The sequence below is a fragment of the Pyxicephalus adspersus genome, chromosome 3 (assembly GCF_032062135.1).
Source record: "Pyxicephalus adspersus chromosome 3, UCB_Pads_2.0, whole genome shotgun sequence".
NCBI classification, from domain to species: domain Eukaryota; kingdom Metazoa; phylum Chordata; class Amphibia; order Anura; family Pyxicephalidae; genus Pyxicephalus; species Pyxicephalus adspersus.
This window is the reverse complement of record NC_092860.1, coordinates 156,137,083-156,154,486: the sequence shown is the minus strand read 5'-3', so window position 1 is coordinate 156,154,486 and position 17,404 is coordinate 156,137,083. Positions and strand designations below refer to the sequence as shown.

At 40.5% G+C, this 17,404-nt stretch overlaps 1 protein-coding gene across 1 annotated transcript; it reads left to right on the top strand.

Moving 5' to 3' along the window:
* The first annotated feature begins 7,581 nt into the window (after positions 1 to 7,581).
* Positions 7,582 to 12,424, top strand: LOC140327590 (vomeronasal type-2 receptor 26-like). The gene is made up of 4 exons (XM_072406977.1): positions 7,582 to 7,621; positions 8,590 to 8,690; positions 11,087 to 11,210; positions 11,520 to 12,424. The coding sequence occupies exons 1-4, from the start codon at positions 7,582 to 7,584 to the stop codon at positions 12,422 to 12,424; spliced, it is 1,170 nt and encodes a 389-aa protein (XP_072263078.1).
* The last annotated feature ends 4,980 nt before the right edge of the window (positions 12,425 to 17,404 follow it).

Below are 17,404 nucleotides of genomic sequence, written 5' to 3'. Positions count from 1 at the left end.
GAGAGGAGACATTGCATTGTACCTGGGATTTATGTCATTGTAAGGACAGAGGAATACAGTGATCAGAATGATGTTTTTTGCCAATTTGCACATCGTGGTGTTCGGTCTGATCCTCCTCTGTATGACACCATGGAGATCAGAGACTCAGAATCCAGGCTGTAAGCTAAATTTTTTTGACACATTTGATGAATTTCAATATTTCCAGGATGGAAATGTCATCATTGGAGGAGTGCTCACTGTGAAATCAGAACATCATTTTCTAAACAAGCTTAAGAAAAAGCAATATAAGTATGCTTAGAAAGATTCAACCTGACTTTTCAGTTGTAGAACTAAGATTCTTAGTAGAAATTAGTAGAATTGTAGAACTAAGATTCTTAGTTCTAGTTAGTTCACTTACAAATAGAATAAATCAAAGAAGAACTAGTATAGAGCTATGAGGTGCAATATGATATGAATAATAATGAAATAACCCCTTTCACAACCACCCCCTGATATCCTTTAGATAATGATGTATATATGGTACTATCTAAAAGTTGTCTTTGATACACAACTGTTTATTTGGCCATTATGTGTGTCATCGATTAACAGTGATCAGAAGTCCTATTGATTAACTACTGATTGAACTAACAAAAATAGCAAGAATGCCACTTTTGTTTGGTTCTAATAGACCCTAGGTGAGGTGGTATCATGATCCATCGGATGAGATGGATTCTAAGAATGCTGCATTTTTCTGGAGCATAGAATAATATGCATCATACATTGCAATATAAAAGCCGAGAGTAAGATACGTGCTTTGACCAACTTTTCTCCCTAACAGTTTTCCTTTCTTGATATTCTTCCTACACTTCCACTGTCAATTCTATTTTTTGCTACAAGGTCCACTGTTAGGGAGGGAGGCTGAGACCTCGAGGTGGAAGAGAACATCCCTCATTATATAGTTATATTGTCCAGCCATATTTGTCTATAGCAAAAACACAACTGAAGCCTTATATGAATAATGTCAACCCAGATGTACTTTTTTCATTGTGAAAAAAATGTTTTATAGATCCACAGCTCCGGGGAATGTAGATGCTCTAGTTTTCATCTCAACTATTGATAATCTAATCAAGACTCCAGATCTTTCACTCAATATCACATTGGGCTATCATCTGTATGATTCTTGGTCAGATCCCAGGAAGGCTATAAGGAGTGTATTGAATATCTTATCTGGACCAGGGAAGACAATTCCTAATTATTCCTGTAGTAAACATGGCAAGCTGGCCGGTGTTATTGGAGATCAGTATTCTTCCACGACAATCCCAATTGCTCAAATGCTTGGACTCTACCGATACACACAGGTCAGTTCAATCCTCCTCCATCTCCGGGCATATTGAAAATCAAAGGTACCTTATTAGCACAGGGTTATGGTATATGTCAAAGCAGATCTGTATAAGAAGGCAATATACTCGCACAGTTAGGTCCTTGCAGGGACTAGGGTGGAGGAATGGGCACAGAGTAGATCAGAGGGTATTGAGAGCAGTGGGCAGGCAGTCGTTGGTTATGTAGACAAATGTAGACAAGGCCTATCGTTATGGCAGATGGCCTCATTCCCACAACATGATTCCTGCCTTATAAGGGAAGAGCCTATTGAAATGTTGAAGTCTCATTAATAAGGTGGTCTTAGATGTCCTTTTTCTGGCATAGGGGAATAAACACTCGGGTTCATAATACCCATTACCTATTCCTAGAAAGGGATTAAATAATTCCTAGCAATACCAAAACACTGCACTAAAGACAAAAATGTTTTATTATTATATTTATTGTTTACCAGTGTTTACCTTCATTTAAAAAGCCACCACCCAGTAACCTGGCGGGAACACCTGGTCAAAGCACAGAGCTCTGTGCGACCACCTCTGCCCAAGAAGCAAGCTCAAACTGCTCAATCTTCCTCCGGTGCTTTTCCTCCTTCTACCACCAAAGTTACCCGTGCTGCTGCCAGCTATTTGAGTGAGGCATGTAGCTGAGCATTACCTTTTTCAGGCTCCACCAGCGGTAAGCATGAGCTCCAACGCAGATCGGCTGTTGTTTGTCACATTGCTAGCAGTCAAGACCAGGCATCATTGCCATTCCCCACACCTTCTACCCTATTGTCCAATCTTTCTGTGGTTAGCATTAGCAACATCCAACCTTCCATCGCCCAGATGCTGGAGCGCAAGACAGTATTTTGCAGAAACACGTGCAGAGCAATGTGTCCATGGCCCTGCAGCACTCAGTTTCTGGCAAGGTGCACCTGACAACCAACAGTTGTTGGTTCCTCCAGGGACACTTTGGACACTTTGCTGTGGGAACCTAGCACCTCCTATTTGGCAGCATCTGTTCACCGCAAGCTACAACCTGCAGTTTGCTATTTCGCTGCACAATTCAGACGTTGCCACGCAGTCCTGAGGTTGCAAAGCCTGGGTTCCTTGCGGGAGCAGGAGGACATATGGCTAATTCCCAACAGACTTCAACCAGGCAAGGTCATGTTTGACAATGGGGCCAATCTGCTGGCAGCCCTACATTGTGGGAAACTCACACACGTTCCTTGCCTGGCTCACGTCTTTAACCTGATAGTACAGTGCTTCCTTAGGAATTACCAAGGCCTCCAGCCACTGTTGCTGAAGGCTATAAATTTGTCAGCGCATTTCTACTGGTCCTACACAGCCAGTGCCAGATTGGTGGAGTTACAGAAAATTCTCAATCTGCCGGTGCACCGGCTAATTACCTGCATACCTACGTATACCTACACTACCTTTCTTGTGCACTGTATTGTCACCTTTTGAAGAGGAGACCAGGATGATCAGCAGGGATCAGGCCTCTGTCAGTAACACCAAACCCATCATATGCCTGCTGGAACAGATGATGGTGGATCTCGGACACGACATAGTTGATGCTGCAGCAAGAGAAGACCTTTCAAACATCATCTTGGACATGCGTTCCTACTAGACATAGTGCACTGCAAATCCAGTAGGAAGAGGAGGTGGAAGAGGAAGAGGAGGTCATTGCAGGCATTGGAGAAGGGGAAGAAGGGGCAGAGGAGGATATTGAGGGTACATGGCATCCATCCACCCAAACACAAGGCAGCCTGTTCAGTGGATGGCAAGACCAGGCGGAGAAGGAGAAGGACGACCCTGTGCTGCTGTTCGACCCACAGGAGTGTGGGTCCAGAATTACCTCAGCTATGGGAACGTTTGAGCCACATGACAGCCTTTATGCAGGAGTGCATAGCCAAAGACTGACGACTATTGGATTGCTACATTATTTGATCCACCTTACAAGCCTGAGATACAACAACTCATCTTGCCCCAATACAGGGGACCTAAAATGCAGCACTACTTGTGCTCAGCCATTCTGGCTGTCAGCAGCAGCAGGGATCCCTATGCCAAATCCACTATCCATGGGTGGCAGCAGTGGTAGAGGTCGTCCAAGCCAAACTATGTAGGCTTCAATTCAGCGGAAGCAAGCCGCCAGTCGTGTAGCAATTGCCAATGACACTCAGCAGCACTACTCAGTCATGGTGCAGGAATACCTGAGCTCTACATGGGACATCTGCTAAGCCAGGACCCACTGGGCTACTGGGTATCCAAGGTTGAGCAGTGGCCAGAGCTGGCAGAACATGCCATTCAGATCCTTGCCTGCCCAGCCACAAGTGTGTTATCTGAAAGAATGTTCAGTGCAGCTGAGGGCATAGTGAGTGACAAGCGCATTCGCCTCTCTGCAGAAAATGTCGACTGAATGACTTTTATTAAAATGAATAAGGCTTGGATCGGCAATGACTTCAACACCACCTCTGCAGATTCTACTGATTAGTCATCAACTGCTGCACGGCCTGCTGACACCTTGATGGGAAAAGCACGTTCACAGCCTTCGGCATCGCCTTCTACTCTTCCCCTCGTGGCCCTCTACCTCTACTCTGTCTCTGAGGTCTATAACTTGCGGAGCTGTGTAACTGGCTAATTTTTTTACGGAGCACCTCCCTCAGGGCCCTCCGCCTTTATCTACTTTGAGGCCTATATCACTTGTAATGGAGCTGTGATTCATAATTAAATATTTGTATTTTTTGTAGAGAAATACAGACATTTTCTGTTTTTTGGATAGATAGCAAGTGGTATCAGAATGAAATATCTGTATTTTTTATAGATAAATACAGAACATTTTCTGGCTTTTGTGATAGATTACAAGAGGTATCATATTTAAATATCTGTATTTTTTGGAGAGAAATACAGAAATTTTTCTGGCTATTTTGATAGATAGCAAGTGGGATAAGAATTAAATATCTGTATTTTTTTTGGAGAAATACTGAAAAGTTTAGGGGTTTTTGGATAGATACTAAGTGCTATCAGAATGAAATATCTGTATTTGTTAGGGCTAAATATAGACATTTTCTGGCTTTTGCGATAGATTGCAAGAGGTAATTTAAGATACCTCTTGTAATCTATAAAAAAAACATAAAAATGTTTGTTTTGATCATTAAAGAATGCAGAGATTTATTATGATAGCACTTGGTATCTATCCTAAAACCCATAAAAATGTTGGTATTTCTCTCCAAAAAAAAAAAGATATTTTATTCTGATCCCACTTTGCTATAAATCCCCAAAGCCATAAAAACTGCTGTTTTTCTCTTCAAAAATGCAGATATTTTATTCTGATAGCACTGGATATCTATCCTAAAACCCATACAAATTCACAAACAAAGAAAAATTTTTGTATTTCCCCGCTGATTCCGCCAAGCCTATTCCCTTTTATGTGGTTACACTAGATAGTAGGCATGAACAGTGTTAATTTCGTTCGTCCATTCATGTCTCCAATAGCTACAGCTTCTACACTGTCCATAGAGGTGATGGCCTCAACTTCTAATGCGGTTCTTGCTCCATCTCCGGGCCCACCGCCTCCTCCTCATGCTGTTACTGCTGCCGCCTGCCCAGTACCCAGCTCTAGATGCCAGTTACCAATGCTGTCCACACTCCATTTCAGGGCCCACCTCCTCCTCCTCATGCTGTTACCGCTGCCACCTGCCCAGTACCCAGCTCTAGATGCCAGTTACTAATGTCGTCCAGAATCCGTCTCAGGGCCTAATGCCTCCTTCAATTCCTGCTGTTAATGCTGCCACCTGCCCAGTCCCCAGCTGTAGATACAAGTTACTAATGCTGCCCATGCCGCATTTTACAAAGTTACAGCTAGCAGATAGGAAAAGGCAGTCCCCTACACAGCAATGTCTCCAGTAGCTACAGCTTCTACACTGTCCATGTAGGTGATAGCCTCAATCTGTAATGCCGTCCTTGCTCCTTCTCAGGGCCCACCCCCTCCTCCTCATGCTGTTACTGTTGCCGCCTGCCCAGTACCCAGCTCTAGATACTAGTTACCAATGCTGTTCACGCTCGCTCTCAGGGCCCACCGCATCCTCTTCCTGCTGCTGCTTCTGCCACCTGTCGGTACTCCATTCTTAAAAATTGTATTACAGCCATCTAGGTGGCATTGACGATGCATTACACCCAGCTCTAGATGCCAGTTAACAATGCGGTCCCCACTTCTGTGAGGCCTATATAACTTTTGACATAGCTGTGTAACTGGTTAATTTTTTGACTGAAAGACCCGCCTCAGGGACCTCTGCCTGTACTCTGAAGCCTGTGTATGGTTTGCTTGGACCGGAGAAACCCCCTTAGGGCCCTCTCTGGCTCTACTCGGAGGCCCGTATAAAATCAGGCATGTTACCTTGACCGCCCCATAGAATAGCCCTGCCAGCAACATAAAAAAGCCTTCCATATTTTTTTTTTTTTTACTTGTACAGTGTTGTGCAGAGCTGGGAGAGTCTTGACGTCTTTTTAAATGTATTTATAGGCTGTAGAAGCTCTACACGGTCCTGAAAAACTATTCAAATTTCTCCCCCATGAATTTATTAGAGTTCGAATTTGACGTTCGTTCACCCAGATAATTTTGCTCTATTCGACCGAATTGTGGTCGAATCGAATAGTGAGCTATTTTACCAACACTATTCAAGAATATTACTATTTAAGGTATGCTGTCTGTAAATGGAGATTTTGTATGCCAAGGCATATATGTATAGGGAGGTAATTTACTTTCCTTCCCTTCCAGAGGCCTGTTTACTGATATGACATCTCTTTTTTCTCAGCTGGTCTAAGTATCAGACTGGTCACTTGAGTAGAATATTTGATCTATCTTGAATACTATCTCACTATTTCTAAATAGTTTTTGCTGCCAGTTTGTACATTCTGTAATGACATATTAACTAGTGTGGGTGTTGGAATTCGGGTTGTCCCTATATTCGACCCAAAATTGGTGGTTTGAATTCGAGCAGACCCCACCAGAAAAACACAGAATTCGACTTGAAAAAACACGTGAATTCGAGTTTGAAATTTGTTTAAAAAAAAAAAAAGGCGAACTCCAGAACGTGGGAATTTGTGGTCAGAGCTGATAGGAGGCACTCAAGTGCTTTCAATTCGTTGTGACTGCAATCCCTGGGCATTAGAGGTTAATAAACCTTTAGTACCCGGGGATCGCAAGTAGGAGGATTCCCAGGGATGCAAGAATGATTGCAGCCCACAGAATCCACTGCGATCCTGAGGCACTAGAGGTTAATTAACCTCTAGTGCCCGTGGATAACAGGGGTACTGCAGATGAACTCTCAATGGAGTTTCTCCATTGAGAGTTCATCTGAGTTCAGTTCCCACGGTCACTGGACTGTACTTATTATTGATAAGTACAGCCCGGTGACCGTGGGAATCGCGTTCACAGGTGATAGGAGGCACGCGAGTGACTGCAGATGAACTCACAATGGAGTTTCCATCATTGATGATATGTACAGCCCGGTGGGAACTTTGCAGTCACAGCTGTTTGGAGGAGGCACGCCAATTAGCTGTGACTGCAGATAAACTGCTTTTCTGTATGTGTTCTTGGATAGAGAATCTCTATCCAAGACACATACTACAGTTACGCTAAGGCTGCAAAAGCAACAAGGGGAGCTCCCTTGATTGCTTTCCTACAGCATCCCTAAAAAACACGCACCCATAGACATTAATGGTGTTCAGATTTGGCATTCGATCACCCGAAAAATATTGGGCTATTCGATCGAATAGCTGCTGAATCAAACATTCGGCTGTTCGACCAACACTAATATTTACAAGTGCTAGAATGAAACAAAGAAGCAGCAGTCAATAATATGCCATGTAAAGGGTAAATATAATGCCACCTGTAATAAAGGAATGTTGAGGAATTTAGAAAGGTGTACAAACTTTTTAAAGCAAGAGTTTGAAATTTTTGTATTCACTAATAAAGTATTTCTATTTAAGTATGAACTCTCTCTTTAAAGCTGATAAATACACATTTTTTTATCTGGTCCACAACATGTTGTACACTGATATATATATATATATATATATATATATATATATATGGAGTTCAGCCTCTTGGGCATGATGGACAATTCGTCCCAGTTGTGGTGGCAGAATGAGGGTAGTTGGATGATTAGATGGGTGAAATACAGATAATTTCTTATCTGGTGTGCCCCAAAGTGCCAGATTCTTTGACTCCTAATCCTTGATTGCGATGGAGTCGATGGACGATGGAGTTGTTACTCCAAAATGGAGTAAGTTGTCTGCCACAAGGCAATCTCTATGGCGCTGTTGCGAGTAGACAACAGTAGCATCTACCACCAAGGCAGCAGTTCACTGGCATGTTGAACCTGCACCGTAACTTCATTGTAAGTCTGAACATAGACAAACTCTAAAATGTTCTTTTAAAGCCTTGTTAATAAACACTTTCTGGATGATAAAGTTAAATTTGGCATACAATACCTTCACAATGTAGCTTCTACAGACTCATTTTACAATCTGAAAATTCGATATCTTGTTTCTCCTCTTCTCCCCAGATCAGTTATGGATCCACAGACTACACATTAACTGACAGACGGCTTTACCCTCATGTGTTCAGGACCATTCAGAATGATCACGTCCATTATTTAGCCATTGCAAAACTGGTGAAATATTTTGGCTGGACGTGGGTTGGAATATTTTTTATCAGATAATGATGCTGGAGAGAACGAGGCACAAATTCTAAAGAAATATCTGAGTGTCAAGGGGATTTGTGTGGCTTTTATAACAAGACTTATTATTGATTCTCAAACAATTATACAGTGGTATATAAAAACGAGAAATGTACGTTGTAATGTTGCAATACTTTGTGGGTCCTTTACGAACCATGTGTATATTTATCTACTAAGGTACTATAGGTTGAACCCAAATGCTGTGACTATTTTCCCACCCTCTTGGGATTACAATGATATGAGTCTACATATCTTTTGCCCCCATTTTAATTCAGCTTTGATTTTAGATTTTGTGGAAATAAAGTTCTTGACAAATCAACTTTCACTTGATTACACACTGTTGTCAAAACCCCAACTATTTAAGCTGCTGGCTGAGGACTTGGTCATTACAATACAAAATGTGTCATCAAATAAAAATGGGAATAGTTTACATTTTGCAAATATTTCTCTTATCAGTAATAATATCTCATTGGTGGATGTTTTGCAACTTGTGAAGAATTTCCCACTTCAAGGAAAATTCCTGCGGGTGTATATGGCAGTAGAAGCTTTGGCCTTTGCTGCAATTTTTGCATGCAAGCTAAACCCTGCATTCACCAATACCAAAACTGATCAGGTAAACTTTACAGTTCACCTCTGAGTTAAGTAATCCTGACTTTTTTTTTCAACTGATTTCTAGGAAGCCTTATATAATATTAAAATGATATTTCCTGTTACTTAACAAAACTAGTCTATAATACATTTTCAATCCTTTCACTGTTATAATTGTGGTTTACATTGGAAAGTTCTTTAAGTCCTAAAGATGTGAAATAAAAAGTTGGCTTCTATACCGGGAAGTCAGAGGAGGATGGGGAGGGTAACGATGGCTTCATTTCCAATCTACCTTTTCCACCACTGGATCTGCAGCTGTAGTCTTACCATAGGCAGATAATTTTAAGGTTCTTCTCACTACCATGAAAATATGTAGCTCTTTCTGAATATAGGCAGCAGTGGCTGCTTGTGTGGCCGCAGCCTCAATTAATAAAGGCTTCCATGTTGCTGGATTCTAGAAGTACTAAATCACACCCTCCACAGACACCAATGGGTTCACTGATTAGTAGCCCCTATATCCCTCTCACTGTGAAGGAATCATCCACTTCCTATTCAATTGGAAGACTTGAAGGCTGTCCATCAGGGGGTTTTAATACAGCGGGACAATCTCCCTAAGAAAACCAGATCCCAGGACATTGAGACCACATCAAACAAAGTCCGCACTCTTGAATGACTGCAAAGTCTGTTATCGAGAGGGATCGACCCAAGAACGGTGACCAGCCATTTTCCCTATAACACATATATCATGGATACTCTTCTTTTACCACCTCACAAACTGTGTTATGGCAAACATGAGCAAATCTCAGGTGTACCTTATTTATGTTCTCAGAAAAATTACCAAGGCTTTGTCCCCAGAACTTTGTATCCACCAAATTTTATTTTGTGTTTTTTCCTGCAGTTGTATAAATATGTAAAACGAATCGGCAATCCATTAAAGATTTACCAGAATAGAACTTGTTTTGATAAAAATGGAGAATTTGCTATTCATTTTAAATTAGAAAATGTCATACAGCCTTCCCAATTTATGGTGGTTGGTACCAATGTTGGATATTACACACCATGGAAACCAGACAATCGTCAATTCTCCATCAATGACAGTGCTATAAGGTGGAAGAGCCATAGTAAGGTGGTGAGAAAAACACACGCTTGAAGTTTTTTTTGGGAAATAACCCCTAATATGAATCAATAAAACCAATGATCATAAATAAATTAGCAACAAATATCTAATTCTCATCCAGAAAAATCTTTTGTTCCTCAGCCCCATGCAGCCGGGGTCTCATGGTCTCTGTATTCTCACTGGGGGTAATCTATTGTTTACAGTTAGAACATTATTAAAGCTGCTCACTTTTACAAGTTTGATATAGGAACAAAGATTATAAAAAATGATAACACAGATTTTTAGTATTCCTTCACTTGCTGATTGGTGAAGGTTAACAGTAGTGATATGCCAATTTCATTGACAGGTATAGAACAAATGGGGGGTTACCTAAATCTCCTTCACCCTTTATTCATAGCAAACAACACCACTACAAAAAGTTTTTGCAGCATATGTGGCCATGACGGCATCTTTATTCACTACAGATTTCATCTTGATAACTACAACTATTTATACCATATCAACATTCACAACCTTCTATAACTCCCACACTGGGTGAAGGTCCCTGACGTACTATAAACTAACTTCTATTTCTACGTAAACCACTCCTCTATTTTGGATCCAGCCTTCAGCCATCCTGTACTGCCTCGGGGACAACTATGCTAGACTTCACATGCAATTTATTTAAACTTCTCCATAGTTTAACATCCATTACCTGCTCCAAGGAACACCGTATCACTGGTTCCTTTCCTCCAGAATGTATCCCAATAATATCCATCCCATCATGCAGCTTACCCACCCTGTACTGAATCATTCCTTTTCCAACCCTTATCAGACCAATATTTCTGGGGAGGATGGGTTTGTGACCTTTTCTCATGCTGCCCAAGCCTCAGCTGAAACTTTTTCTCCACCTGCCAACTTGAACTTCAGCTGACCCTTCCCCCTTTTTGACCCACCAATCAGGTAAGCCCAACCATTCCTCACCTAGAATCCTCTATCTCTCTGAAACTCTTCCAATTGCTATCTTTGTAGTTGCTCAGGGCGTTTCTTTCTCCATCTATAAAGAGGTTCCGACTGGAAATGTCAGCTATTTCAGTTGTCAATGGGACCACTTTCAAAAACTGCTCAGAGAACTCAGCATATAATCCCAATTTTGGATAACTGAATTGTGTTGTGACGTTACCAATTTTTCATTCAGCAAAATTTGGAGGGACGTCGGTCTATATTATATTTATATTACTAATCCTCTTTCTTACTGTTTATTCATTGATATTGTTCAAACATATATTTTTCTATTGAACATGTTTTTTTATAATGACGTTTAGAAGCCGGAATCTCAGTGTTCAGACAATTGTCTACCAGGAACCAGAAAAAAGCCAGGATTGTCTGTCCACCCTTGCTGCTATGAGTGTGTCCCGTGTTCAGAGGGGGAGATATCCAATATTACAGGTATATTGAATATATAGATTGTATATTTATATTGATTATATATAGAAATATTAAAGTGAAGCTAGGCCTTCCATTGAAATCTTATCTCAGGTAAAGGGCATGACATTTCTGTGAACAGTTACCATGTTCAGAAGTCGGCAACATCTTTCATAATTAAAAAAAACAAGCTGGCTGTAGGATGAAGTGCACAAGGCACTATTCACCATAACTTTTTTTTTACTAATCTAAGTAAAAGAAGTTTTTTGTCCCTCTGAAAATTACAGTTTAATTATTTAAAACATGATAAAATGTGTATTGTACATTTGCCAGAAAGAGTGAATTGGATGAAATGCACAGAAGAGGAATGGCCAAATCAGAAGAAGGATCGGTGTATTCGAAAACTTCTGGATTTTCTCTCCTACACAGATAATATCTCTATAATATTTATATCACTTTCTGTCTCATTCTGCATTGTGACTCTCTTAGTGATGAGGATTTTTATATTCTATCTGAACACCCCCATTGTCAAAGCTAATAACAGAAACCTAAGTTTTGTTCTCCTTGTCTGCATCTTGTTGAGCTTCCTCTGTGTGTTCTTGTTCCTTGGTCAGCCCCTGGATATAACCTGTATACTGCGTGTCATGACATTTGGAGTCATCTTCTCCATAGCCGTCTCCTCTCTCCTGGCCAAAACAATCATGGTTTACATTGCTTTCAGAGCCACCAAACCTGGCAGCTACTGGAGGAAATGGATTGGGGTCACACTGGCCAATTCCATAGTATCAGTGTGTTCATCTGTTCAGGGTATAATATGTCTTATTTGGATGTCTGTATCTCACCCCTTTCAGGAAATGGACACTCACTCTTATCAGGACAAGATTGTCATTCAGTGTAATGAAGGGACAGTTATTGGGTTCTACTCTGTGTTGGGTTATATGGGGTTTCTGGCAGCTGTGAGTTTTGTTCTGGCTTTCATGGTGAGGACATTACCGGACAGTTTTAATGAGGCCAAGTACATCACCTTCAGCATGCTGGTGTTCTGCAGTGTGTGGATTGCCATGATCCCGCCCTATCTGAGCACCAGAGGGAAATACATGGTGGCTGTGGAGGTATTCGCCATATTGGCCTCCAATGCTGGACTTCTAGGATGTATATTTCTTCCAAAATGTTTTGTCATCCTTTTTAAGCCTCAATTAAATACTCAGATATATATGCTTGAAAATAAAAAACAATAATTAGCTTATATACTCTTCAGGGTTTATGAATAAAACAGTGAATCTGATTTTCATCAAACATTCACTTGTGGAGAATCATCTTCTTGGTCCATGTACTTTGGTAGTGATTGATGCTCCATCAGAGAAAGTTTAATGAATGTAAGATTTGCTGATAAATGGATTATTTTTGTTTTTTATTCTTCAGTTACACATCTTGATTTTTTTGGCTGACTTGGACTTTTCTAAACAAACACATTTACTTTATAAATGGTAACAGCTATATATTGTGTATGGTTTGTTAGAAATACAAGGCGTAAATTCTCTAATAAAATTATAGTGTCAATGGCATGACAACACTTCCTTTCCTTTTCATTTTTTTCTTTTCATTTAAAGTAGCTTGGATAAACCTTGGCTGGGACTTTTCAGCAGAAAACACCTAGAGGCATGGAGAGAAGGAAGGGGTGTGGATAGGCAGTGTCACTGGACCATAAGGATTAGCATTTAAAATGACCAAGATGGCCGTATTGACTGGCTGTCCTTGCTTTCAGTGCATGATGGAGGGCCAAATCTAGACTTTCTCATAGAAGTTTTGTATTGTCTGAGTGCTTGGACATTTTTTTCTGCAATAAGTAGAGAAAATTTAAAAGACATGCACCAGGAACATTTCCTATTTCTTTCTGGTATGCTTGTAGGCTGTGATTCAACAACATAAATCTCATCAGAGATTTGCTGTCCAATATTCATGGTACTCACAAGTGAAGAAAATGGTCTGCCCACTGATCGAAGCATGAAAAAGTTGCAGGGTCCAAGATACCAAGATACCAACCTCCAGCTCCACCAGTCATGATGTCTGTATAGCGATCTGTATAGCGGTATATGTGACAAGGCTGACAACTGCTGAAAGTTATTGGACTACAGAGTGCTACAAATTGTGAGAGGTAATAACGTAGTTGGAACAGGCAAAGGTCGGGGCTAATATCAATCAAGAGAGATCAGGATGATGCAGGAGTAGGAAACTAGAGAAACAGATATGCTACAAATACATTGGGTGAGGAGGTTATTGGCACAGATAAATTCAGAATGATAGAAAATCCAAGATGGTTAAAACCTGAAATACTGGACAGACAAAATACACTGGAGCCTGGAGAATAGAGTCTGTAACCTCCTTGTTCAGGCTATGCCCTGTTGTCCGTCACTCATGTGATTGAGCAGACGGTGTAAATGGGCAGGAGGTCATGTGATTAGTACGTACCAATCATAGCCTGTAGAAGGAGTATTTACAGCAAAGCTGATGGCACACTTATCTCAAGTGTTATTTACTTTTAGCTATATTTACCTATAATTCTTTTTTTTGGAAATAATTTTTATTGAAAGAAAACAGCTCAAAGAGAACAAAACAACATACAGTTAACACGTCAATGTGAAACAAAATATCAGCAATATATTGTACAGATGTCAAATAGAGTAGCATAAGTAATAAATAAATAAGTAATAAATATTTTACCTCTAGTGTTTCCACTGTAATAAAATGTTTAATATTTTATATGGGGGTGGGAAGTATAACATTAAACAATGCTGAAACAGGGGAAGGAATATTGATTTGCAAAGTCTTTACTAATACAAAAAGAAAATCTGAATATCTAATAACAGTATCATGGCTATTGTGAGTTGGCATTGGAAAGAAAAAAGAAAAATTCAGATACTGGATAGAGGTATAAATCAGCAATCATCGCTTATCCACCTGTGATACAGAAATCCTTCTAGATACAACCCAAGGCCCTGAGGTCATACCACAACGAATGACGAAAAAAGCTCAACAATATCTTTTAATTGATTAGTGGAAAATGTATCCTCTAAAAAGGGCAGCCAGGTATCAAAAAATCTTTCAGGGTGTGTATCGAGATGTACATTATTTTGTCATTATCCATAAGAGTATGGAGCTATTGTGTAAGTTGTGATAAGGTTGTGTAACAGCTGGCCAAATAAATCACAAGGTTTCGTCCAGGATGAAAGGTACATTTGCCCCATATACAGGGTATACGCAGAGTATTTTTCTGTTTAGTCAGTTTTCCTTTTGACCTGAAGGTGGGGCTGAAGTACCAGGCTGAATGACAATGAGCTTATCAGCCAGGTGGGGGAGCTATAGAGGCCTGGGTATGATCAGGTGTAACTGTCTCACCTGAAACCCATCCTGGAGATTAGGTTGGGGATATAAACTCCCAGCCTGCCTTTTCCTGTGGCTCTGTCTTGGCTGCTGAGCTGGGAGGAGGTCCAAGGTAAAATGTGTCTTTGTTGGAAAAGCTGTATGGTTAGGGCCCTGGAGTCCTGCACAGCACTAGGTTGGGGTGGACTGTTAGTAAAGGAATCTAACAGTGAGTTAGAGGCCAAGTGGCCAGGCTTTATTTTTGCTGTTTGTTTTATTTTGCCTGTTTTGTGTGAAAATAGTATTAGTGAATAAAACCTTTGATGCACTTTTAACTTGCTGGACCTGTTTCCTGATTAAAGCATCCCCTGTTGTTACGGGTGATCTCACAGTTGGTACGAGGGTATAGCGGGGTCCAACCAACTTTTATTTTTAGCCGCAAGAAAACGTAAAATAAAATCCAAATTTGGATATAGACTTTTTACCACTAACATCAAACAGAGCTGAAGGTAAAATATGAAAATGTGCTACATACGGTAAGAATGCTTGTTTTTGGCCTGTTAATCTATGGGAGTAGGTAAAAACCAAGACCATAAGGCATGTTCCAATGAGGTCAAGAGCAGGTCACACTTCTGACAAGCTGCTTTACATTTTGAGACTGCACTATGGACAAGCTAGATTCTAAATATTCCAAATTCTAAAAATTCTGCCCTCTTAGTTACTTGTGAGTAAATTCTGGGTGAATTCGTGCCTCTAATTGTCAATAGAGCGATGAGTAGGGGAAGTCCCAATCATTCTATTAACAGAGAATGGTAAAGGCAGAATACTATTAGAATGTAAATGACTGCACATAATGCTTTTTTCCTTCCCCTACATCGCAACACTTCCTTTAAAATAACAATAGACACCTGCGGGTATGATAAAAATGGCCGTATGTCCGTTTATTATTTGACAACTTTGTAACCATATAAGGACGGTAACTTTTATTTATATTACAACCATCTCTATAATATTAACAATCGGGTGACCCAAATTCCTCCCCTAAGGTGGTAGGTCCTTGCAGGCTTTAACTCTATCACCACCGATTACCTGTATCTGCTTTGATTGATATACCTGACTGACTCCCAGACCCCACTCCACCGTCTCGGGAACAATATCAATCACGCATATCATAACCAACCTTAACCCCATACCATAACACCACCATACCCTGTCCCACGAGGACCTCACACCACCAAACACTTCTTAAAGAACTCACCTGTATCCTTAAGGAGGGTGGGCAGGGATCTTGATTCCTCCACTTCTTCAAAATTTCTGACCTTCCCCCTTACTCTCCCATTCTTATGCCCTCGTCTTTGCCCACCCTTTTTTTTTTTTATCTTCCTATCATAATAATAAACAGGATTTATATAGCGCCAACATATTACGCAGCGGTGTACATTAAATAGGGATTGCAAATGACAGACTAATACAGACAGTGATACAGGAGGAGAGGACCCTGCCCCGAAGAGCTTATCTCCTCTCTCCTGGCCAAAACAATCATGGTTTACATTGCTTTCAGAGCCACCAAACCTGGCAGCTACTGGAGGAAATGGATTGGAGCCACACTGGCCAATTCCATAGTATCAGTGTGTTCATCTGTTCAGGGTATAATATGTCTTATTTGGATGTCTGTATCTCACCCCTTTCAGGAAATGGACACTCACTCTTATCAGGACAAGATTGTCATTCAGTGTAATGAGGGGTCAGTTATTGGGTTCTACTCTGTGTTGGGTTATATGGGGTTTCTGGCAGCTGTGAGTTTTGTATTGGCTTTCATGGTGAGGACATTACCGGACAGTTTTAATGAGGCCAAGTACATCACCTTCAGCATGCTGGTGTTCTGCAGTGTGTGGATTGCCATGATCCCGGCCTATCTGGGCACCAGAGGGAAATACATGGTGGCTGTGGAGGTATTCGCCATATTGGCCTCTAGTGCTGGACTTCTAGGATGTATATTTCTCCCAAAATGTTTTGTCATCCTTTTTAAGCCTCAATTAAATACTCAGACATATATGCTTGAAAATAAAAAACAATAGTTAGCTTATATACTCCTCAGGGTTTATGAATAAAACAGTGAATCTGATTTTCATCAAACATTCACTTGTTTAGAATCTTCTTGGTCCATGTACTTTGGTAGTGATTGATGCTCTATCAGAGAAAGTTTAATGAATGTAAGATTTGCTGATAAATGGATAATTTTTGTTTTTTATTCTACACAGTTCCACAGTTCCACATCTTGATTTGTTGCCTGACTTGGACTTTTCTAAACAAACTCATTTAGTTTATAAATGGTAACAGCTATATATTGTGTATGGTTTGTTAGAAATACAAGGTGTAAATTCTCTAATAAAATTATAGTGTCAATGGCATGACAACACTTCCTTTCCTTTTTTTCTTTTAATTTAAAGTAGCTTGGATAAACCTTGGCTGGGACTTTTCAGCAGAAAACACCTAGAGGCATGGAGGGAAGGAAGGGGTGTGGATAGGCAGTGTCACTGGACCATAAGGATTAGCATTTAAAATGACCAAGATGGCCGTATTGACTGGCTGTCCTTGCTTTCAGTGCATGATGGAGGGCCAAATCTAGACTTTCTCATAGAAGTTTTGTATTGTCTGAGTGCTTGGACATTTTTTTCTGCAATAAGTAGAGAAAATTTAAAAGACATGCACCAGGAACATTTCCTATTTCTTTCTGGTATGCTTGTAGGCTGTGATTCAACAACATAAATCTCATCAGAGATTTGCTGTCCAATATTCATGGTACTCACAAGTGAAGAAAATGGTCTGCCCACTGATCGAAGCATGAAAAAGTTGCA

Coding starts and splice junctions, on each gene's coding strand:
- LOC140327590 (XM_072406977.1), top strand. CDS start 7,582: ATGGAGTCGATGGACGATGGAGTTGTTACTCCAAAATGGA. Junction 7,622..8,589: donor AGTTGTTACTCCAAAATGGA/GTAAGTTGTCTG, acceptor TCCCACTTCAAG/GAAAATTCCTGCGGGTGTAT. Junction 8,691..11,086: donor CCAATACCAAAACTGATCAG/GTAAACTTTACA, acceptor AATGACGTTTAG/AAGCCGGAATCTCAGTGTTC.